Below are 18,254 nucleotides of genomic sequence, written 5' to 3'. Positions count from 1 at the left end.
AGCAGTGGAAGATGGTGTAAGTGCTGGCCCTGCACCCGCGTGGGAGACCCGGAAGAGGCTCCTGGCTCTGGATGGGTGCAGCTCCAGCTGTTGCACCCAGTTGGGGGGTGAACCAGCACTGGAAGACCTCTCTCTCTCTCTCTCTGTACTCTCCTTCTCTCTGTGTAACTCTTTCAAATAAACAAATAAATCTTTAAAACAAAAACAAAACCAGGAACTCCATCCAAGTCCGCCACGCGGAGGCAGGGACAGAAGCGCTTGAGCCGTCCCCACGGCCTCCCTGGTGCACCTGCAGGACGGGGCAGAGCTGGGCCTCGCGTGCCGCTGCTCCGACGTGGCGCGCGGGGGCTGCAGCACCTCAGCAGGTCGGCTCGGCTGGGAGCCACACCCTACATCGGTCTCTGGACACAGGAGACGCGAGGTACTGGGCAGGAGGGCAGGGGGCAGAGCGGGGCGCCCCTCTCGTTCTGCATCCTGCAGCCACAGGTCCATGTCCTATTGATGTGGGGCCCTGGCCCCATGGCGTCTGTCGGGTATCGCGGGGCCGTGCAGCAGCGTCTGTCGGCCCGCGGCGTCTGTCGGGTATCGCGGGGCCGTGCAGCAGCGTCTGTCGGCCCGCGGCGTCTGTCGGGTATCGCGGGGCTGTGCAGCGGCGTGTCGGCTGCAGCGTCTGTCGGGTATCGTAGGGCCATACAGTGGCGTCTGTCGGCCTGTGGTGGCGTCTGTCGGCCCGTGGCGTGAAGCGTCCATCCGTGGCTCTGCCCGCACATTTCTCAGCCGTGCCCCTGAAGAACGGAAGAGCTGTGTCTTGGGGAAGGCCACCTTGTACACGTCCCTTCTGTGGCCATGGTCCCTGGCACGCGAGGTCACTGAGCGCCCAGGATGGCAGGGGCACTGTGACGTCTTCAGGAAGTGCTGCCGCTCCAGCCTCTGCAGCCGTCTCGGACCACGGGTGCGCGGCGTGGCTGTCGCCGCACCACACCGAGCGGGCCGGGGCTGTCCAGGCTGCCTGTCCCGCGGGCCCCCAGCCGTGCGCAGGCCTGCAGGCAGCAGCGTCCTGGGACCAGCCCGTGCGGCTCTGGGAACCCTGGAACATTTCCACAGCGGTCTCACGGAACAGCACGGGTCCTACCCTCCGCCCCGCTCCGCTGTCGCGCCTCTCGGCCCTGTCGCTTGCTTCACCCGACGACAGACGCAGGGCTGGTTTCCGAGCGAACGGCCTCAGCTGCTCCTCTGCCCAGCGCCCACCCAGCGGCCGCCGGTGCCTGCGCGGGTCTGCGTGGCCCTCCTCGTCGAGAGGCTCCCAGCACAAGCCTACACAAGCCGTCGCTCCTCTCACGCGTCTAACTTCACCCAGCCGGTGCCAGCAGTCGGCCCAACGCCACGGCGGCACTTCAGAAGCCACGATGGCCGCCGCGTCCCGCCAGGCATCCGGGGCTCCACGGACTCCCACAGGGCAGCCTGACGGCCCCTCTCCTGAGCGCAGCGCCTCCGCCTGACGGAGCCGTCTGAAACGTGCCACTCGCAGGCTGCAGTCAGCGGAGGCGAGGACTGCCCGGGCCTGCGCACGGTGTCGGCACAGCGGCCGTGCACCCGCAGAGCGCCAGCGTCTCACACCTTGTCTGTCTTCCTGACCAGGTGGAACCGGACTGAGAGGAAGCACCATGCCCTGGGGCAGGGCCGGGGCCGGGGCTCCGCCAGGCTCCACACACCCACCCACGCTCCAGTGCAGCCCTGGGCCTGCGTAGGGGGCTGTGCCTCCAGCCGCTTCCAGGGCCCCCCCCAGACCTGGTCTCAGGAGCTCAGAGGCGGAGCTGAAGGCCACAGATGCCCTCGGGCTCCACGGTGCTTCTGGGACAGGCGGCTCGTGGGGCTCACGTGGCAAAAGCAGGATGTGGAGAAGCTGCTGAGCCCCGGCCAGGGCCCCAGGAGACCGCACCGTGGTCCCATGGGTGGGGGGGGAGGCAGAGCTCCCAGCCTGGGGACGATGCCCCCACAGCCCTGTGCTGGGAGCTAAGTGGGTAAGTGGGAGCTCGGGGTTGAAGCCCGACCCAGGGTCCCCCAGACTGGAGCCGGGGCGACAGCACAGCGGCGTGAGACCACAGACACGACAGCAGCAGGCCTCAGGAGCTCACGCCGGGGAGATCCCGCAGCCCTTCCTGGGGCGGCACGCACGGCTCGGCGCAGCTGGTTAAGGTGTGAGGACGGCCCAGGGGACGCCCCACAGAGGCCTGAGCCCCCGACAGAACACACGGGCACCTGGGGCACGAGGGGAGCGGCCTGAGCCCCCGACAGAACACACGGGCACCCACATGTGTGGGGAGAGGCCTGAGCCCCCGACAGAACACGGGCACCCAGATGCGTGGGGAGAGGCCTGAGCCCCCGACAGAACACACGGGCACCCACATGTGTGGGGAGAGGCCCGAGCCCCCGACAGAACACACGGGCACCCAGATGTGTGGGGAGAGGCCCGAGCCCCCGACAGAACACACGGGCACCCACATGTGTGGGGAGAGGCCCGAGCCCCCGACAGAACACACGGGCACCCACATGTGTGGGGAGAGGCCCGAGCCCCCGACAGAACACACGGGCACCCACATGTGTGGGGAGAGGCCCGAGCCCCCGACAGAACACACGGGCACCCACATGTGTGGGGAGAGGCCCGAGCCCCCGACAGAACACACGGGCACCCACATGTGTGGGGAGAGGCCCGAGCCCCCGACAGAACACACGGGCACCCAGATGTGTGGGGAGAGGCCCGAGCCCCCGACAGAACACACGGGCACCCACATGTGTGGGGAGAGGCCCGAGCCCCCGACAGAACACACGGGCACCCGGATGCGTGGGGAGAGGCCCGAGCCCCCGACAGAACACACGGGCACCCGGATGCGTGGGGAGAGGCCTGAGCCCCCGACAGAACACACGGGCACCCAGATGTGTGGGGAGAGGCCTGAGCCCCCGACAGAACACACGGGCACCCGGATGCGAGGGGAGAGGCCTGAGCCCCCGACAGAACACACGGGCACCCAGATGTGTGGGGAGAGGCCTGAGCCCCCGACAGAACACACGGGCACCCGGATGCGTGGGGAGAGGCCTGAGCCCCCGACAGAACACACGGGCACCCGGATGCGTGGGGAGAGGCCTGAGCCCCCGACAGAACACACGGGCACCCGGATGCGAGGGGAGAGGCCCGAGCCCCCGACAGAACACACGGGCACCCACATGTGTGGGAAGAGGCCTGAGCCCCCGACAGAACACACGGGCACCCAGATGCGTGGGGAGAGGCCCGAGCCCCCGACAGAACACACGGGCACCCAGATGCGTGGGGAGAGGCCCGAGCCCCCGACAGAACACACGGGCACCCAGATGTGTGGGGAGAGGCCCGAGCCCCCGACAGAACACACGGGCACCCGGATGCGAGGGGAGAGGCCCGAGCCCCCGACAGAACACACGGGCACCCGGATGCGAGGGGAGAGGCCCGAGCCCCCGACAGAACACACGGGCACCCGGATGCGAGGGGAGAGGCCCGAGCCCCCGACAGAACACACGGGCACCCAGATGCGTGGGGAGAGGCCCGAGCCCCCGACAGAACACACGGGCACCCAGATGTGTGGGGAGAGGCCTGAGCCCCCGACAGAACACACGGGCACCCGGATGCGAGGGGAGAGGCCCGAGCCCCCGACAGAACACACGGGCACCCGGATGCGAGGGGAGAGGCCCGAGCCCCCGACAGAACGCATGGGCACCCGGATGCGTGGGGAGAGGCCTGAGCCCCCGACAGAACACACGGGCACCCGGATGCGAGGGGAGAGGCCCGAGCCCCCGACAGAACACACGGGCACCCACATGTGTGGGGAGAGGCCCGAGCCCCCGACAGAACACACGGGCACCCGGATGCAAGGGGAGAGGCCTGAGCCCCCGACAGAACACACGGGCACCCGGATGCGTGGGGAGAGGCCCGAGCCCCCGACAGAACGCATGGGCACCCGGATGCGTGGGGAGAGGCCCGAGCCCCCGACAGAACACACGGGCACCCGGATGCGAGGGGAGAGGCCTGAGCCCCCGACAGAACACACGGGCACCCGGATGCGTGGGGAGAGGCCTGAGCCCCCGACAGAACACACGGGCACCCAGATGCGTGGGGAGAGGCCCGAGCCCCCGACAGAACACACGGGCACCCAGATGCGTGGGGAGAGGCCCGAGCCCCCGACAGAACACACGGGCACCCAGATGTGTGGGGAGAGGCCCGAGCCCCCGACAGAACACACGGGCACCCGGATGCGAGGGGAGAGGCCCGAGCCCCCGACAGAACACACGGGCACCCGGATGTGTGGGGAGAGGCCCGAGCCCCCGACAGAACACACGGGCACCCAGATGCGTGGGGAGAGGCCCGAGCCCCCGACAGAACACACGGGCACCCAGATGTGTGGGGAGAGGCCTGAGCCCCCGACAGAACACACGGGCACCCGGATGCGTGGGGAGAGGCAGCATCTGCGTGGGCCCCTCACAAACACCCAATCCCAGCAGGAAACCGCTTCCCGGGGCGGGCCCTACTGAGTCAGTGGCCAGCGCGAGGGTCAGGAATGGGCCAGGTGGAAGCTGCCCCTGGGAGCGCGTGTCAGGAAGGGCCTGTGGCCATCACGGAGCCTGCAGCTGGCCACAAACTCACCACCAGCCCAGCCCAGGGCAGGGCAGGCAGGCAGGGCAAGACGCAGGACATTTGCAGCTGCAGCGGACGGAAGGCAGGGGGACCCGGTCGGCGGTGCCTGTCCCCGCGCGGGAGCAGCTGTGCCCCCTGCGGCCCCCATGCCCGGGCCCTGGTCAGCCGTGCCCCCTGTGCCGTGGCTGTGACCGCTCCCCCACCCAGACACTAGAGGACAGATCTGTAGGACGACCAGCGGAGGAGATTCCCAGCGAAAAGGAACATCCTGTGACAGTTCTCGTCAGACGGCACCTCAGGTTCAGACAAGGGCTCTACACCTTCAAGGTCACCACTGCGGCATCCAGGGCAGGAGGACACGCCCCTCCACGTGACCACAGGACAGAAGCCACGAGCGCGGAGGCAATGGGAGGGGCACGGCACAGCCTGGAACGGCCCCCGAGCATGACGGCGACCTGGGCACACCCAGCGCTGAGGGAGACGCCCAAACCAGCAGGCGGCTGGTGCCGGTGCCGATGGGGCAGTCGGACGGCCGGGCAGGCAGCGCGGCTCTCCCGGGGCTGGGAACCGCACTCCGCACACATGCCTGCTTCCCACTTCTGCGCGGGGACTTGTCACCTAGGTCCCAGCTCTCGGGAAAGTGAGGGACCAACAGCCCGTCCCGGACGGCTCCCCGAGAAAAAGACCCACGGCCGGGGTGTTTCACGAGCGTGGCCTGCCGGTGCGAGCTCAGAGCTGGTGGCAGCGGGAGACGCAGCCGCACGGGCCAGTCAGCAGGGAGGCGGCCACACATGTGCGCCGTGTTCTGAGGAGAGAGAAGAGCTGCTTACCGCCCCAAGCATGATCCTGAAAATCAGCCACCGGAAGCCCCACAGGACGATCCGGGACGTGGGGGTGGACCTGGGCAGGCGGGCCAGCGTCCAGAGAGGGCACAAAAATATCGCCAGGAATCCGGTCTCCAGCAGTTGGGATTCCCATCCTAGAACGACAAGAACGAGACGGCTGGGGGCGCGTGGACGGGGGCCGGACAGCGCCCAGAGAGGTCCCGCTGGCCAGGCCTGAGCAGCACCCAGGTGCGTCTGCAGGTCACCGCGCACTTCAGCGACACCGAGGACCTGGGCCTGGGGGCTTCAGAGCCCTCTTCCTGGGAGGGAGGCCCCCCACACGATGCCACACAGCACAGCTCCAGGGCACACAGAGAACACGGTGAGGGCCACCCTTCCCAGGGGACGCAGCGGGGTGGAGACGGGGGCCAGGGAGGCAGCACAGCCCCCGGTGCGGAAGGAAGCGGGGCTGCACAGAGCCAGGTGGCCTGCGGGGGAGGGTGGCTCTGCCCCTCCTGCGGGAAACCCCAGTGCAGGCAGTGCGCATTCCATCTTGGTTCTGGTCTCCGTGGAGACGGGCAGCCTCTCTCCAGAACACACAACCAGCTCACCCTAGTGCGGCAGTGCTGCTGGGAGCTCCCCCAGGGTGACAAAGGTCACGTGCCCCTAACAGGCCAGGCACCTGCGTGTGTGTGACGTGGGGGCCAGGAGGGCCGGCAGGAAGCGTGGGCAGACGGAAGGAGGCACCAGGGCAACCCTAAGAGCATAAGGGGTTCCTCAACTGTTTGTACGGAAGAATTGTTCAAAAGTGCAGGCTAACAACAAAGGAGTGAATCACAGCCCAAACTACACGCCAGACATCGAGTTCACACCGACAGACCTGTGACCCAGTCACCAGGTATCGGGAGCCAGGGACGCTCTCCCCATGAGCTCAGGGGGCTCACAGACCCACAGGCCCCCACCCTCGATGGGGCGGCACAGCCACGTCCTCCAGGGAGCACAGGACGTGATAGGCAGTGGAGACGCCAAAGGCACGGCCAGGCCGTCAGGGACAGCAGCAGCAGCGGGTCAGGGGGCAGAGGGAACCCTTGACAGGACGTGAGGAGGAGGCGCTGCCCCTCCCCGCTCCCCCTCTGCAGACCACGACCCCACTCAGGTCCAGGGAAGCGTCAGACAAGCCCCAGCACGGGGGCAGCCCACGGGTGCCCAGCAGCACTGCTCACGGCCACACAGCTCCCACACGGGGTCTGAGAACCGTCCCAGCCCAGAGCAGACAGGACGACATCCCGGGGGTCCCGGGCGGGGCCCGCAGGGAGAGCAGAGGGCCGGGGACGAGGGCGTGGATGGGGAGTGTGCCCGCAACACAGACGCTCCTGGCGGGGACCTGGCGTGGGCACAGCAGAGCTGTTCCCATGGTAACTGCAGCCCAGAAACTGCTCCACAAGACAAAATCCACGTTTTTCAAACCATGAAGCCTGCAGCTGTGTGTGCCCGTGTCCGCCCCAGGTGCCCAGGGGCCCCCACCCCGGCCCCGCCAGCCCTCAGCGACTGCTTGCCTAGAGGACAGTGGCCACCTGAGGGCCACAGGTGCTGCCGGGGCCCCGCAGAGCCGCAGGCAGGACAGGGTGGGGCTGCTCTGGGAGTGGCAGGTGGAGAGCGTGCCGACGTGGGAGCCAGGGTTTGGGTGTGGGGCATCCCAGCTCCCACCAGGACTCTGCGCTGCGTGGGAGCCAGGACCCAGGAGAAAACTCGCGCTGCCACTGTTCACGCAGCCTCACCCAGGCGTGGGGACCTGGGGCCAGGAAGGTGGAGCCGCACGGCTCAGCCTACACAGCTCAGCCTGAGGCTGGTCCCACGGGGCCCAGCAGGGAGACTGTCAGTCTCATGGAGACGACTAAAAAACACGCCAAGGGGCCAGCGCTGTGGCGCAGTGGAATAATCCTCCACCTGCAGAGCCGGCATCCCATATGGGCACTGGTTGGAGTCCCGGCTGCTCCACTTCCGATCCAGCTCTCTGCGGTGGCCTGGGGAAGCAGTGGAGGATGGCCCCAGTCCTTGGGCCCCTGCACTCATGTGGGAGCCTGGGAAGAAGCTCCTGGCTCCTGGCTTTGGATTGGCACAGCCCTGGTCATTATGGCCATGTGGGCAGTGATCCAGCAGATGGAAGACCTTTCTCTCTCTCTCTCTCTCTCTCTACCTCTACTTCTGTAACTCTGTCTTTCAAATAATAAATAAATAAATCTTAAAAACAACAACAAGCCACGGCAAGCCGACAGCACTCAGGGAGCACGCCGAGCAGCGGCGCTCGCCACGGCTGTGTTTACGCAGGGTCTGGGGTGAGCCCGTGGTGCGGGCTGCTGTGGGCAGGAGACCCCGCCTCCCTCTGGACTCCGGCAGGGAAATGCGGGGTCCAGCTGGGCTCAGACCCAGCCAGAAACCTCCCAGAATGAGAACTGGGCCCCGCCACGTCTCCAAAGCCCCCTCCCGTGTGGCGCAGGGCAGCAGACCTTCCCTGCCAGTCTGCACCAGGCGTGGACGCCGTCGCGCACCACACACGCAGTTTCACAGCCTCCACGGGACAGGCAAGGGGCTGCTCGGTGCAGCTTTGAGCTGCTCCGGGGAGCATCAGCTGCGACCCTGCCTCTCGCCGGCCGGGCGGGCGGCCAAAAGCGGGGCTGAGGTCCTCTCTCCAGCCCCCAGGCTGCCCCTGCTTCGCCGGGCACCTCCCCAACCGGAGGGGTGAAGCGGGACACCCCACCCCGAGCACGGAGCTGCCTGCGTGTCACCCTGTTCTGCACGGATGTGAGGAACGGAATTTTAACGCACACTCTGAGTGACACCTGTCAAACTGACTGACACACAGTGGCAGAGCCCAGAGACACAAAGTGCCAAGAGGCAGTGTGACGGGCGGGCGAGGCAAGATGGGCCATTCCCACCAGGAGTGTAGGAGAGGGCAGGGGCTGCCGGGTCCCCTCCTCCTCAGAGGACAGAACACCCCTCACCCTTGCGGGCTCAGCGGCAGACGCCCACCGAGCAGAGGCCCCGGGGCCTCTAACGACTGGAGCTCCTGGCCCTCAGCCCTGCCCCAGCGCACAGTGGCCACAGCTGGCTGCACCCTGGCTGGGATGGAGGCGCCGACGCCCCACCTGCTCGTCCTCTGTGCCGGGTCCCACTGGCTTGCAGCAGCTGTGCTGTCACAAGGCCGCCACTGTTTCCAGTGTGGCAGAGGACAAGGCCTCCGGGACACCCGGCTCCTGCCAGGGGCGGCGGCCAAGCAGCCTGGCAGCTGGCGGAGTTCAGACCGCTCCTGCAGGCGACGGGAGGGCGGTGGCTGTGCACACAGGCGGTCTCAGAGCCACAGGCTCTCCCACCTTCCATCTTCCAGCTGGGAAGCCCAGGGCCCGGCCACGCGCCCATGCACAGGGCACACAGGTCCTGGCTCCTTCGCTTCCCCATGACCCCGGTGGCAGGAAGCCCAGGAGGAGCCCGGGCTCCCGACGTCCACCAGGAAGAGGCCATCTGTGCCCAGCACGTGCTGCGGGGATGGCACAGGGTGGGGCGAGCCTTACAGGGAGGCCCCGGACAGCCCCCACAGCTGGTGCAGGAACTCTCGCGTCCATGACCGCCATGTTCTGTTCCTGGGACACCGAGGAACACTGGCCACTCTCGCTTGGAGTGGTCCACAGGACATGGAGCGGGGGATGGACCGCCTGTGGGAGGCTGAGAACGCAGCTCCTGGCACCCCACAAGCCTGACACACAGGCAGCCTTTGGGCAAAGTGGGACCAAGCCAGGGTGCCCACGGCCCTACTGCCTCCTGGAGGCTGTGGCTGGCCCTCCCAGGGGACACCCCTAGAAAAACCCCAGCGTGGGGGAGGGCACAGCTGGGTGGAGCCAGACCCATCAGCGGCTGGGACCGCACCTCTGGGACCTACCAGGCACCCCCAGGTCTATACTGCAGACGCAACGCGCCTTAGGGCGCCTGGACTGCTGCGGCGGGGACAGCACACGGGTCCTGCAGGCCTGAACCAGCCACATGTGTGGCTGCCACAATGCAACAGCCAGGCTGGGCCAACCGTCGGAAAGTCACCTGAAAGGTACCAGTCCAGCCGAGCCATTGCAGGTGAGGGGACGCCCGCCCGGCGTGGCCACGCCTGAGGGGCCAGCCAGCCCACAGGAAGCCGCACACACGGGTCTGAGAACTGCAGCTGCTGGGCCCGTGGCCAGCTCACGTGCTGGCTCTCACTCCTGGTCAGATGTCCGACACCTGTGCTCAACACTGGCTCATGAGGGCTGCAGGGGCTGGGCCAGAGGGGCTGGGCCAGGAGGGCTGGGGCAGAGGGGCTGGCTCAGGGGGGCTGGCACAGGGGGGCTGGCTCAGGAGGGCTGGGGCAGAGGGACTGGGCCAGGAGGGCTGGGCCAGAGGGGCTGGGCCAGAGGGGCTGGGGCAGAGGGGCTGGGCCAGGAGGGGCTGGGGCAGAGGGGCTGGGGCAGGGGGGCTGGCGCAGGGGGGCTGAGCCAGGAGGGGCTGGGGCAGAGGGGCTGGGCCAGGAGGGCTGGGGCAGGAAGGCCTGGGCAGAGGGGCTGGCTCAGGAGGGCTCCAGGCACAGGGTGTCCCAGAATTGTAGCAACACACAGAGGCATCTCAGGACGTCCAGAAGAGGCAGGCAGAAGAAACCGGCCTAACGTCACGGTTGCCTGCTCAACTCTACAGCCACAGAAGACGCCGGGTCCAGACAACGGGCCATGAGCTGGCAAAGGCACTGCCCGGCCAGCGCCCAAGCTCCCGGCACTCTGGCGCTGAGCCTCGGTGCCCTGGGGAGGGAAGGCGGCCGGCACGTGGGGCCTCTCAGGGTAGCTCCCGGACTCGGGAACTGAGGTTCCCACTCGGGGGACGGGGCCGCCGGGCCTCTCCGGCCACCGCAGATGCGCCGCCCTCCAAGCCTCGGCCACTCCTGGGGAACTCCTGGGGAGGAGCGAGCAATCCCAGCGTCCCGCAGAGACGGGCGGGCGTCGGACGCGGGGAGGAGCCTCGGGTGCCCCGGCCTCACCCTCCTGCTCCTCCACTTGCGGGCCAAGAGCTCGCACACACGGCGAGCCTCTGGCCCCAGGGGCCGCCCCAGCTCTCCGTCCTCTCGGCTCGTGCAGCCCCTGGCCAGGGACGCAACGCCGCACAGCACCTCAGCACTCGGTCCCGAGCACAACCTCGAACGGCAGAGCCCAGGGCACAGGCGTCGCTTCCCACCTGACCGTGGCAGCCGGGCTCCAGGGCCCCGTCACGGATGAAAGGCCTCAGGCCGCACGCAGCTTCGGGGCTGAGGGAGTGCCACAGGGGGCCGGAAACACCAGGAGCCCGCAGCACCGGCCGGGACGGGGCGGACGGCCGCGGGAGCCTCCCCTTCCTCAGTCCATGCACGGCCCCTGCTCCCCACTCTCGAGCATCACGGAGCTGAAGCCTGGCTGTCACCAAGGAAGCAGAGGATGCGCCCCAGCGGCCTGATCTGCACCCACGGGACGCAGGAAGGACCCCGGGAAGCCGTGAGCAGAGGGTGGGGGTGCCCACGGCAACCCGCGCAGAGTCCAGGGTCACGGGCCAGAGGCCGAGCTGCGCTTTTCACACTGACAGCGAGGAAGGGCAGCCACAGCCCAAGACGGACATAGAGCCGGGATCCTAAGACAACCAACTGACTGCAGAGCTGCCACGGGCAGGGGGCCGGGCAGCACAGGGCCCGGTGGCCCCAGGCAGGCACAGGCGCAGGCCTCGCAGCCGGGCCCGGCGCTCCTCGATGCACACGTTCTCGCTCCAGGGCAGCAGGGCAGGACGGGAGCCACAGGCTCTGCAGGCCGGGAGGGGAGCAGACGGAGCCACCTGGCTGCCGGCACGGCGCCGAGTCTCGGAGGGCGAGCCGGGGCGGGGCACAGGTCGGGGGGCAAGGTCCGGGTGCCATGGGCCAGCGGCCTCCCCCCAGGAAGAAACCTGCACGGAGTCTGGCGGGTGCTCTAGACAGAAATCGCCAACCGAGGCCGCATCAGCTCTACTAAACTATTTTAGAGACTTGGGGAGAGTAATTAAATATAGTGCAGATGGAGCCTTCAAAGTGACAGCCGCCACCCGCGTGAGGACGGGGAATCCATTAACTGCACCATTAGCAACAGGGAGCAGAGCCGGCGCTCCCTCCTCACGCTGTCACTCAGCTCTGAGCCGCCACCCGCTGCCCCGGGGGGCTCCTGATGACGGCCCTGGGGAGCGCCGGAGCTTTTACAAGTTCCTGTGCCGAGGATGAAAAGTTAGGAGCTGGCACACCAAAACCTCATCCTGTGCCGGCTAACGCGGATGGGGAAGGGCTGCTGCCCACAGAGCACCTCCAGCTTGGGGAGCGGCCTCTGCCGACCCACGAACCCTGGGGCCCAGGGACCATGCGCCGCAGACCCAGGGCACGGGGGGCTGGCCCTGCCTGGACCCGGGAGCACACAGAACTGCAGCCCCTCTGCACGTGTGTCCCTGAGTGCAGGGCCTGTCGTCCCCTGGCTCACGTCTGCAATGCTCGGAGGCCCTACCGTGGGCCGTGGCCTTGGGACATCTCACGAACACCGGGCAGCATCAGACTTCCCAGCTGGAGAGGGCGAAGGCACAGCACCCAGAGGGGCCCCACACCCTGGCGGCTCAGTCACACTGCCCCACAGCCGGGGTCAAGATCCTGCCCCGGCTCGGGAGGACGCAGACAGCCCAGCACAGGCCACGGGCGACCACGCAGACAGCCCGGCACAGGCCACGGGCGGCCACGCAGGGACCTTCACTGGAGAATGCTGCTGAGTCCAAGTCCCACGCGTGCACCTGCCAGGAGGGTGCCGAGGGGGCCGCCTCCCCTCACAGACCACCTGCTGGTTCCCCTCACACCCGCGACCACCGTGAGTCCTGCCAGAAAGGCCTGGGACGGCCCAGCCCAGGTGCCAGGGCGCTGCCTTCACCTTGTCTGTCTGGGCCAGGTCAGGCCTGTGTGCAGCCGCCCCCAGCAGGGGCCTGTCCCAGTCCCAGCAGCCTCCTCACACACTTTACACACACACAGAGCACAGCACTGGGCAGCCCCCAGGACCTCGGACAGCCAGCCATCGGGGAAACGTCACAGAGTGCAGCACTGGGCAGCCCCCAGGACCTCGGACAGCCAGCCATCGGGGAAACGTCACACAGAGCGCAGCACTGGGCAGCCCCCAGGACCTCGGACAGTCAGCCATCGGGGAAACGTCACCTCGCAGCTGACAGGACGGAAACCCAGCAGCGGAGCAGACGGGCACCTGTGAAGGGGGGGGGCTCGTGCTTCCGTGTGACTGTGCTAAGCTGTGCGCTCCCGCTATGACATGTTCAGCAAACAGCACACACAACGTGGCCTGTGTCACCCCCGGCCCCACTGAGACCCTGTCCCAGCAACCTTGCTTACTGCAGCCCCGCTGCCATGACAACCGTGTCGCCCAGACCCAGGTGAGCCCAGCGCTGAGACCCATGGGTGTCGCCGTGAGCCCGAAGACGAAATCTGTGCACTCCACCGTGGCCAGCACTGCTGGGTCTGGATGAACACAGCAGTGCTGACAGCGGGAACGACTGAGCGACAAGCACTTCAGGACTAACACAGGCTGAGAGGCTGAGTGCCCAGCAGGCCCCAGGAGGAGCGTGGGACGCCATCTGCCTCTGGGGGCGGCAGGGGCGGCTGGCCCTGGCCCACTTGGCCTGCAGAGCTGGACATCAGCAGCCCTGGGCACACTAGCAGCCATGCTGCAGAGTCCTACCCGTGTCCCGGTGACTCCAAGGGTCCCAGCCTACCCCCAGCCAAGTTCCCCAGGAGCAGCCTCTGGTCAGCTCCACACGGGCCACCCAGCCTGACCACACAGGGCAGTGTGCCTCCATAGCCACTCCCCCCACCAACCAGGTAAGGCACCCTAGGGGCAGCACTTGTGCCCAGTCCAGGGGGCTACCCAGTCTGCTAACATGGCACAGTACAACCTTGGGCTACCCAGTCTGTACACAGTACAACCTTGGGCTACCCAGTCTGTACACAGTACAACCTTGGGCTACCCAGTCTGTACACAGTACAACCTTGGGCTACCCAGTCTGTACACAGTACAACCTTGGGGGCTGGTGATGGGGCGCGATGGCTTAAGCCACCGTCTGACACGAGATCCCACACGAGCGGTGTTTCCAGTTCCCTGCTCCACTTCTAATGGCGCTCCCTGCTGAGGCAGCTGGGCAAGCAGCAGAAGAGGGCCCAAGGACTTGAACCCCTGCCGCCCGTGTGGGAGACCTGGATGGAGTTCCAGGCTCCTGGCTTCAGCCTGGCCCATCCCCAGCTGTTGGAGCCACTAGGGAGTGAACCTGTGGATGAAAAACCTCCACGCCCGTGTGGGAGCTGCACACAGCCCTGACCCCCAGGCTGCCCGCCCCACGCCCGTGTGGGAGCCGCACACAGCCCTGACCCCCAGGCTGCCCGCCCCACGCCCACGTGGGAGCCGCACACAGCCCTGACCCCCAGGCTGTCCGCCCCACGCCCGTGTGGGAGCCCCACACAGCCCTGACCCACAGGCTGCCCGCCCCACGCCCGTGTGGGAGCTGCACACAGCCCTGACCCCCAGGCTGCCCGCCCCACGCCCGTGTGGGAGCCGCACACAGCCCTGACCCCCAGGCTGCCCGCCCCACGCCCACGTGGGAGCCCCACACAGCCCTGACCCCCAGGCTGCCCGCCCCACGCCCACGTGGGAGCCCCACACAGCCCTGACCCCCAGGCTGCCCGCCCCACGCCCACGTGGGAGCCCCACACAGCCCTGACCCCCAGGCTGCCCGCCCCACGCCCGTGTGGGAGCCCCACACAGCCCTGACCCCCAGGCTGTCCCATGCCCGTGTGGGAGCCCCACACAGCCCTGACCCCCAGGCTGCCCGCCCCACGCCCGTGTGGGAGCCCCACACAGCCCTGACCCCCAGGCTGTCCCATGCCCGTGTGGGAGCCCCACACAGCCCTGACCCCCAGGCTGCCCGCCCCACGCCCGTGTGGGAGCCGCACACAGCCCTGACCCCCAGGCTGCCCGCCCCACGCCCACGTGGGAGCCCCACACAGCCCTGACCCCAAGGCTGCCCGCCCCACGCCCGTGTGGGAGCCCCACACAGCCCTGACCCCCAGGCTGCCCGCCCCACGCCCATGTGGGAGCCGCACACAGCCCTGACCCCCAGGCTGCCCGCCCCACGCCCGTGTGGGAGCCCCACACAGCCCTGACCCCCAGGCTGCCCGCCCCACGCCCACGTGGGAGCCCCACACAGCCCTGACCCCCAGGCTGCCCGCCCCACGCCCACGTGGGAGCCCCACACAGCCCTGACCCCCAGGCTGCCCGCCCCACGCCCGTGTGGGAGCCCCACACAGCCCTGGCCCCCAGGCTGCCCGCCCCACGCCCGTGTGGGAGCCCCACACAGCCCTGACCCCCAGGCTGTCCCATGCCCGTGTGGGAGCCCCACACAGCCCTGACCCCCAGGCTGCCCGCCCCACGCCCGTGTGGGAGCCGCACACAGCCCTGACCCCCAGGCTGCCCGCCCCACGCCCACGTGGGAGCCCCACACAGCCCTGACCCCAAGGCTGCCCGCCCCACGCCCGTGTGGGAGCCCCACACAGCCCTGACCCCCAGGCTGCCCGCCCCACGCCCGTGTGGGAGCCGCACACAGCCCTGACTCCCAGGCTGCCCGCCCCACGCCCGTGTGGGAGCCCCACACAGCCCTGACCCCCAGGCTGCCCGCCCCACGCCCGTGTGGGAGCCCCACACAGCCCTGACCCCCAGGCTGCCCGCCCCACGCCCACGTGGGAGCCCCACACAGCCCTGACCCCCAGGCTGCCCGCCCCACGCCCACGTGGGAGCCCCACACAGCCCTGACCCCCAGGCTGCCCGCCCCACGCCCGTGTGGGAGCCCCACACAGCCCTGGCCCCCAGGCTGCCCGCCCCACGCCCGTGTGGGAGCCCCACACAGCCCTGACCCCCAGGCTGCCCGCCCCACGCCCGTGTGGGAGCTGCACACAGCCCTGACCCCCAGGCTGCCCGCCCCACGCCCGTGTGGGAGCCCCACACAGCCCTGACCCACAGGCTGCCCGCCCCACGCCCGTGTGGGAGCTGCACACAGCCCTGACCCCCAGGCTGCCCGCCCCACGCCCGTGTGGGAGCCGCACACAGCCCTGACCCCCAGGCTGCCCGCCCCACGCCCACGTGGGAGCCCCACACAGCCCTGACCCCCAGGCTGCCCGCCCCATGCCCGTGTGGGAGCTGCACACAGCCCTGACCCCCAGGCTGCCCGCCCCACGCCCGTGTGGGAGCCGCACACAGCCCTGACCCCCAGGCTGCCCGCCCCACGCCCACGTGGGAGCCCCACACAGCCCTGACCCCCAGGCTGCCCGCCCCATGCCCGTGTGGGAGCTGCACACAGCCCTGACCCCCAGGCTGCCCGCCCCACGCCCGTGTGGGAGCCGCACACAGCCCTGACCCCCAGGCTGCCCGCCCCACGCCCACGTGGGAGCCCCACACAGCCCTGACCCCCAGGCTGCCCGCCCCACGCCCACGTGGGAGCCGCACACAGCCCTGACCCCCAGGCTGCCCGCCCCACGCCCGTGTGGGAGCCCCACACAGCCCTGACCCCCAGGCTGCCCGCCCCACGCCCACGTGGGAGCCCCACACAGCCCTGACCCCCAGGCTGCCCGCCCCACGCTCACGTGGGAGACCCACACAGCCCTGACCCCCAGGCTGCCCGCCCCACGCTCACGTGGGAGCCCCACACAGCCCTGACCCCCAGGCTGCCCGCCCCACGCCCACGTGGGAGCCCCACACAGCCCTGACCCCCAGGCTGCCCGCCCACGCCCACGTGGGAGCCCCACACAGCCCTGACCCCCAGGCTGCCCGCCCCACGCCCACGTGGGAGCCCCACACAGCCCTGACCCCCAGGCTGTCCGCCCCACGCCCACGTGGGAGCCCCACACAGCCCTGACCCCCAGGCTGCCCGCCCCACGCCCGTGTGGGGGCAGAGCTGCTGGCTGCCCCGAGTAACTGGCGTTTCTCAAGATCCCGTCACTCCTGCTCTCCAGCGCCGAAACCCGCGAGCTGCCCGGGGCTCCCAGGAGCTCCTGCAGCCTGCGCTCCTTCACCTGCTACGGGTGAGGACCTCGGGACAGCAGTGCTGCCCTGCGTGACACGGTCAGACCTGGGTAGCTGTGTCCATGTGTGTTTCAAGTATGTGACAGGGTCAGACTCAGGTGGCTGTGTCACGTGTGTATTTCGAGTGCTATTTGAAACAAGGTCATTCTTCAGTTTCTATTTGGGTTCTGCTTGATTAAAAAAAAAAATACACACAGGCTGAAACGTACGGTGACCACAGGCCTGTGAATTTTGAATTCGCTTTAGAGCAGCTGCAGGGTCCCGGCAAGTCCCCAGGGTCCACGACCTCTGACGTGCACCAGCCACGTGACAGCCCCTCCCCCAGCGCCAGGGCATGGGGAAGCCCCACCCACAGCCCTCACAGTGCAGCTCTGTCTAGCAGGGCATTGGACACCACCTCCCAAGGGTCGCCCGCGTCCGGGCCAGCGGCCATTCCCGTGCGAGCATTCTGGTATTTTCCAACTCTGTCCACCAAGAGGACGCCACTCCCCATCAGGTGGGACCAGGGCTCCGGGGCGGGCCTGGCTAAGGCGGGGCTTCTGGTGGTGGGGGGAGCCTGCAAGAGGGTGGGCGCCAGGACCGCCCAGCACAGCCACGGTCGTGAGGAGGTGCAGCGTGCAGGAGCCGTGAGGGCCGTGTGCTGTGTGGCCCCGCTGGTCCTGGCGGTGGTGGACAGCACAGCTAGCACGTGGCCTGCTGTCTAAAGCCACAGACGGCTTCCCGTGGAGCACCACGCTTCACATCTGGAAGGCGCTGGAAGGGAGGTGGGCGGAGGGGGATGGGAGCTCTCGGCACTAACTCTGCAAGCTTGCTTTTTGCTAATTGTTCTTACTGATTCATTTGAGGTGCAGAGAGACAGAGTTCTTCCACCTGCTGGCTCACGCCCCAAATGCCCACAACAGCTGGGTCTAGGCCAGGCCAACCCGGAACCCAGAACTCCACCGGGGCGCCATGTGGGTGCTGGGCCCAAGGCCTTGAGCCACCACCTCTGCCTCCCAGGTTCTCCATCGGGATGCTGCCGTCTTGAGCGGAAGCCAGGAACCAAATCCAGTCCCCTAGCGTGGGGCACGGGCTCAGGCCAAACGCCCACCCCACGCTGGGCTTCTCCAAGAGCTGTCCACACGGCACACGGGTACACACCTTTGACATGGTCACCGCGAGCTCCAGGCCCACCCAAGGTGACCAGGCCTGACTGGGCATAGCCGTCGCTCCCTGTCCTGGTGCTGGGTCACCCTGCGGAGGTCAGGGAGCATGAAGCTCTGACGGGGCCGGAGTGGCCGCTGCCCACTGCACGCTGTGGCTTCCCACGCTGCCCATGGCTGAGGGTGGACGCTTCGCCTCGGTGCCCTGTGGGCACGAGCTGCTGTGCGAGGAGGAAGAGGCACCACACACTCAGGCCAGCGACACCCTCTGCACAGTGAGCTGGACACACGCTGCAACCACCCGTGCCCGCGGCTCTGGGACTGCTGGCCATCAGAGAACGGCGAGCAGGTTTCTGGAAGTGACCCGTTGCTCACCACCAAGCCGCCTGGACGTGTGGTGAGCCTGGGAAGGCATCACGCTTCTTCTGTGCACTCTTGTGACAGCCACATGTGGCCCGGA

The 18,254-nt window shown here is 68.5% G+C and overlaps 1 protein-coding gene across 4 annotated transcripts in view; it reads right to left on the bottom strand.

Moving 5' to 3' along the window:
• The window catches only part of LMF1 (lipase maturation factor 1), a 91,248-nt gene that overhangs the window by 30,474 nt on the left and 42,520 nt on the right, over window positions 1-18,254 (bottom strand). For all 4 annotated transcript variants that reach the window (XR_011384472.1, XR_011384471.1, XM_070064187.1 and 1 more), the window contains exon 4: window positions 5,491-5,639. Coding sequence is in view for 2 of the 4 variants with exons in the window: in XM_070064187.1 (XP_069920288.1) it covers window positions 5,491-5,639 (149 nt within the window). In the remaining 2 variants the exon portion in view is untranslated. The remainder of the gene's footprint in view (window positions 1-5,490; window positions 5,640-18,254) is intronic.

This window comes from Oryctolagus cuniculus, chromosome 19 (assembly GCF_964237555.1).
Source record: "Oryctolagus cuniculus chromosome 19, mOryCun1.1, whole genome shotgun sequence".
Classification (NCBI taxonomy): Eukaryota; Metazoa; Chordata; class Mammalia; order Lagomorpha; family Leporidae; genus Oryctolagus; species Oryctolagus cuniculus.
This window is presented reverse-complemented; position numbering and strand designations above follow the sequence as displayed.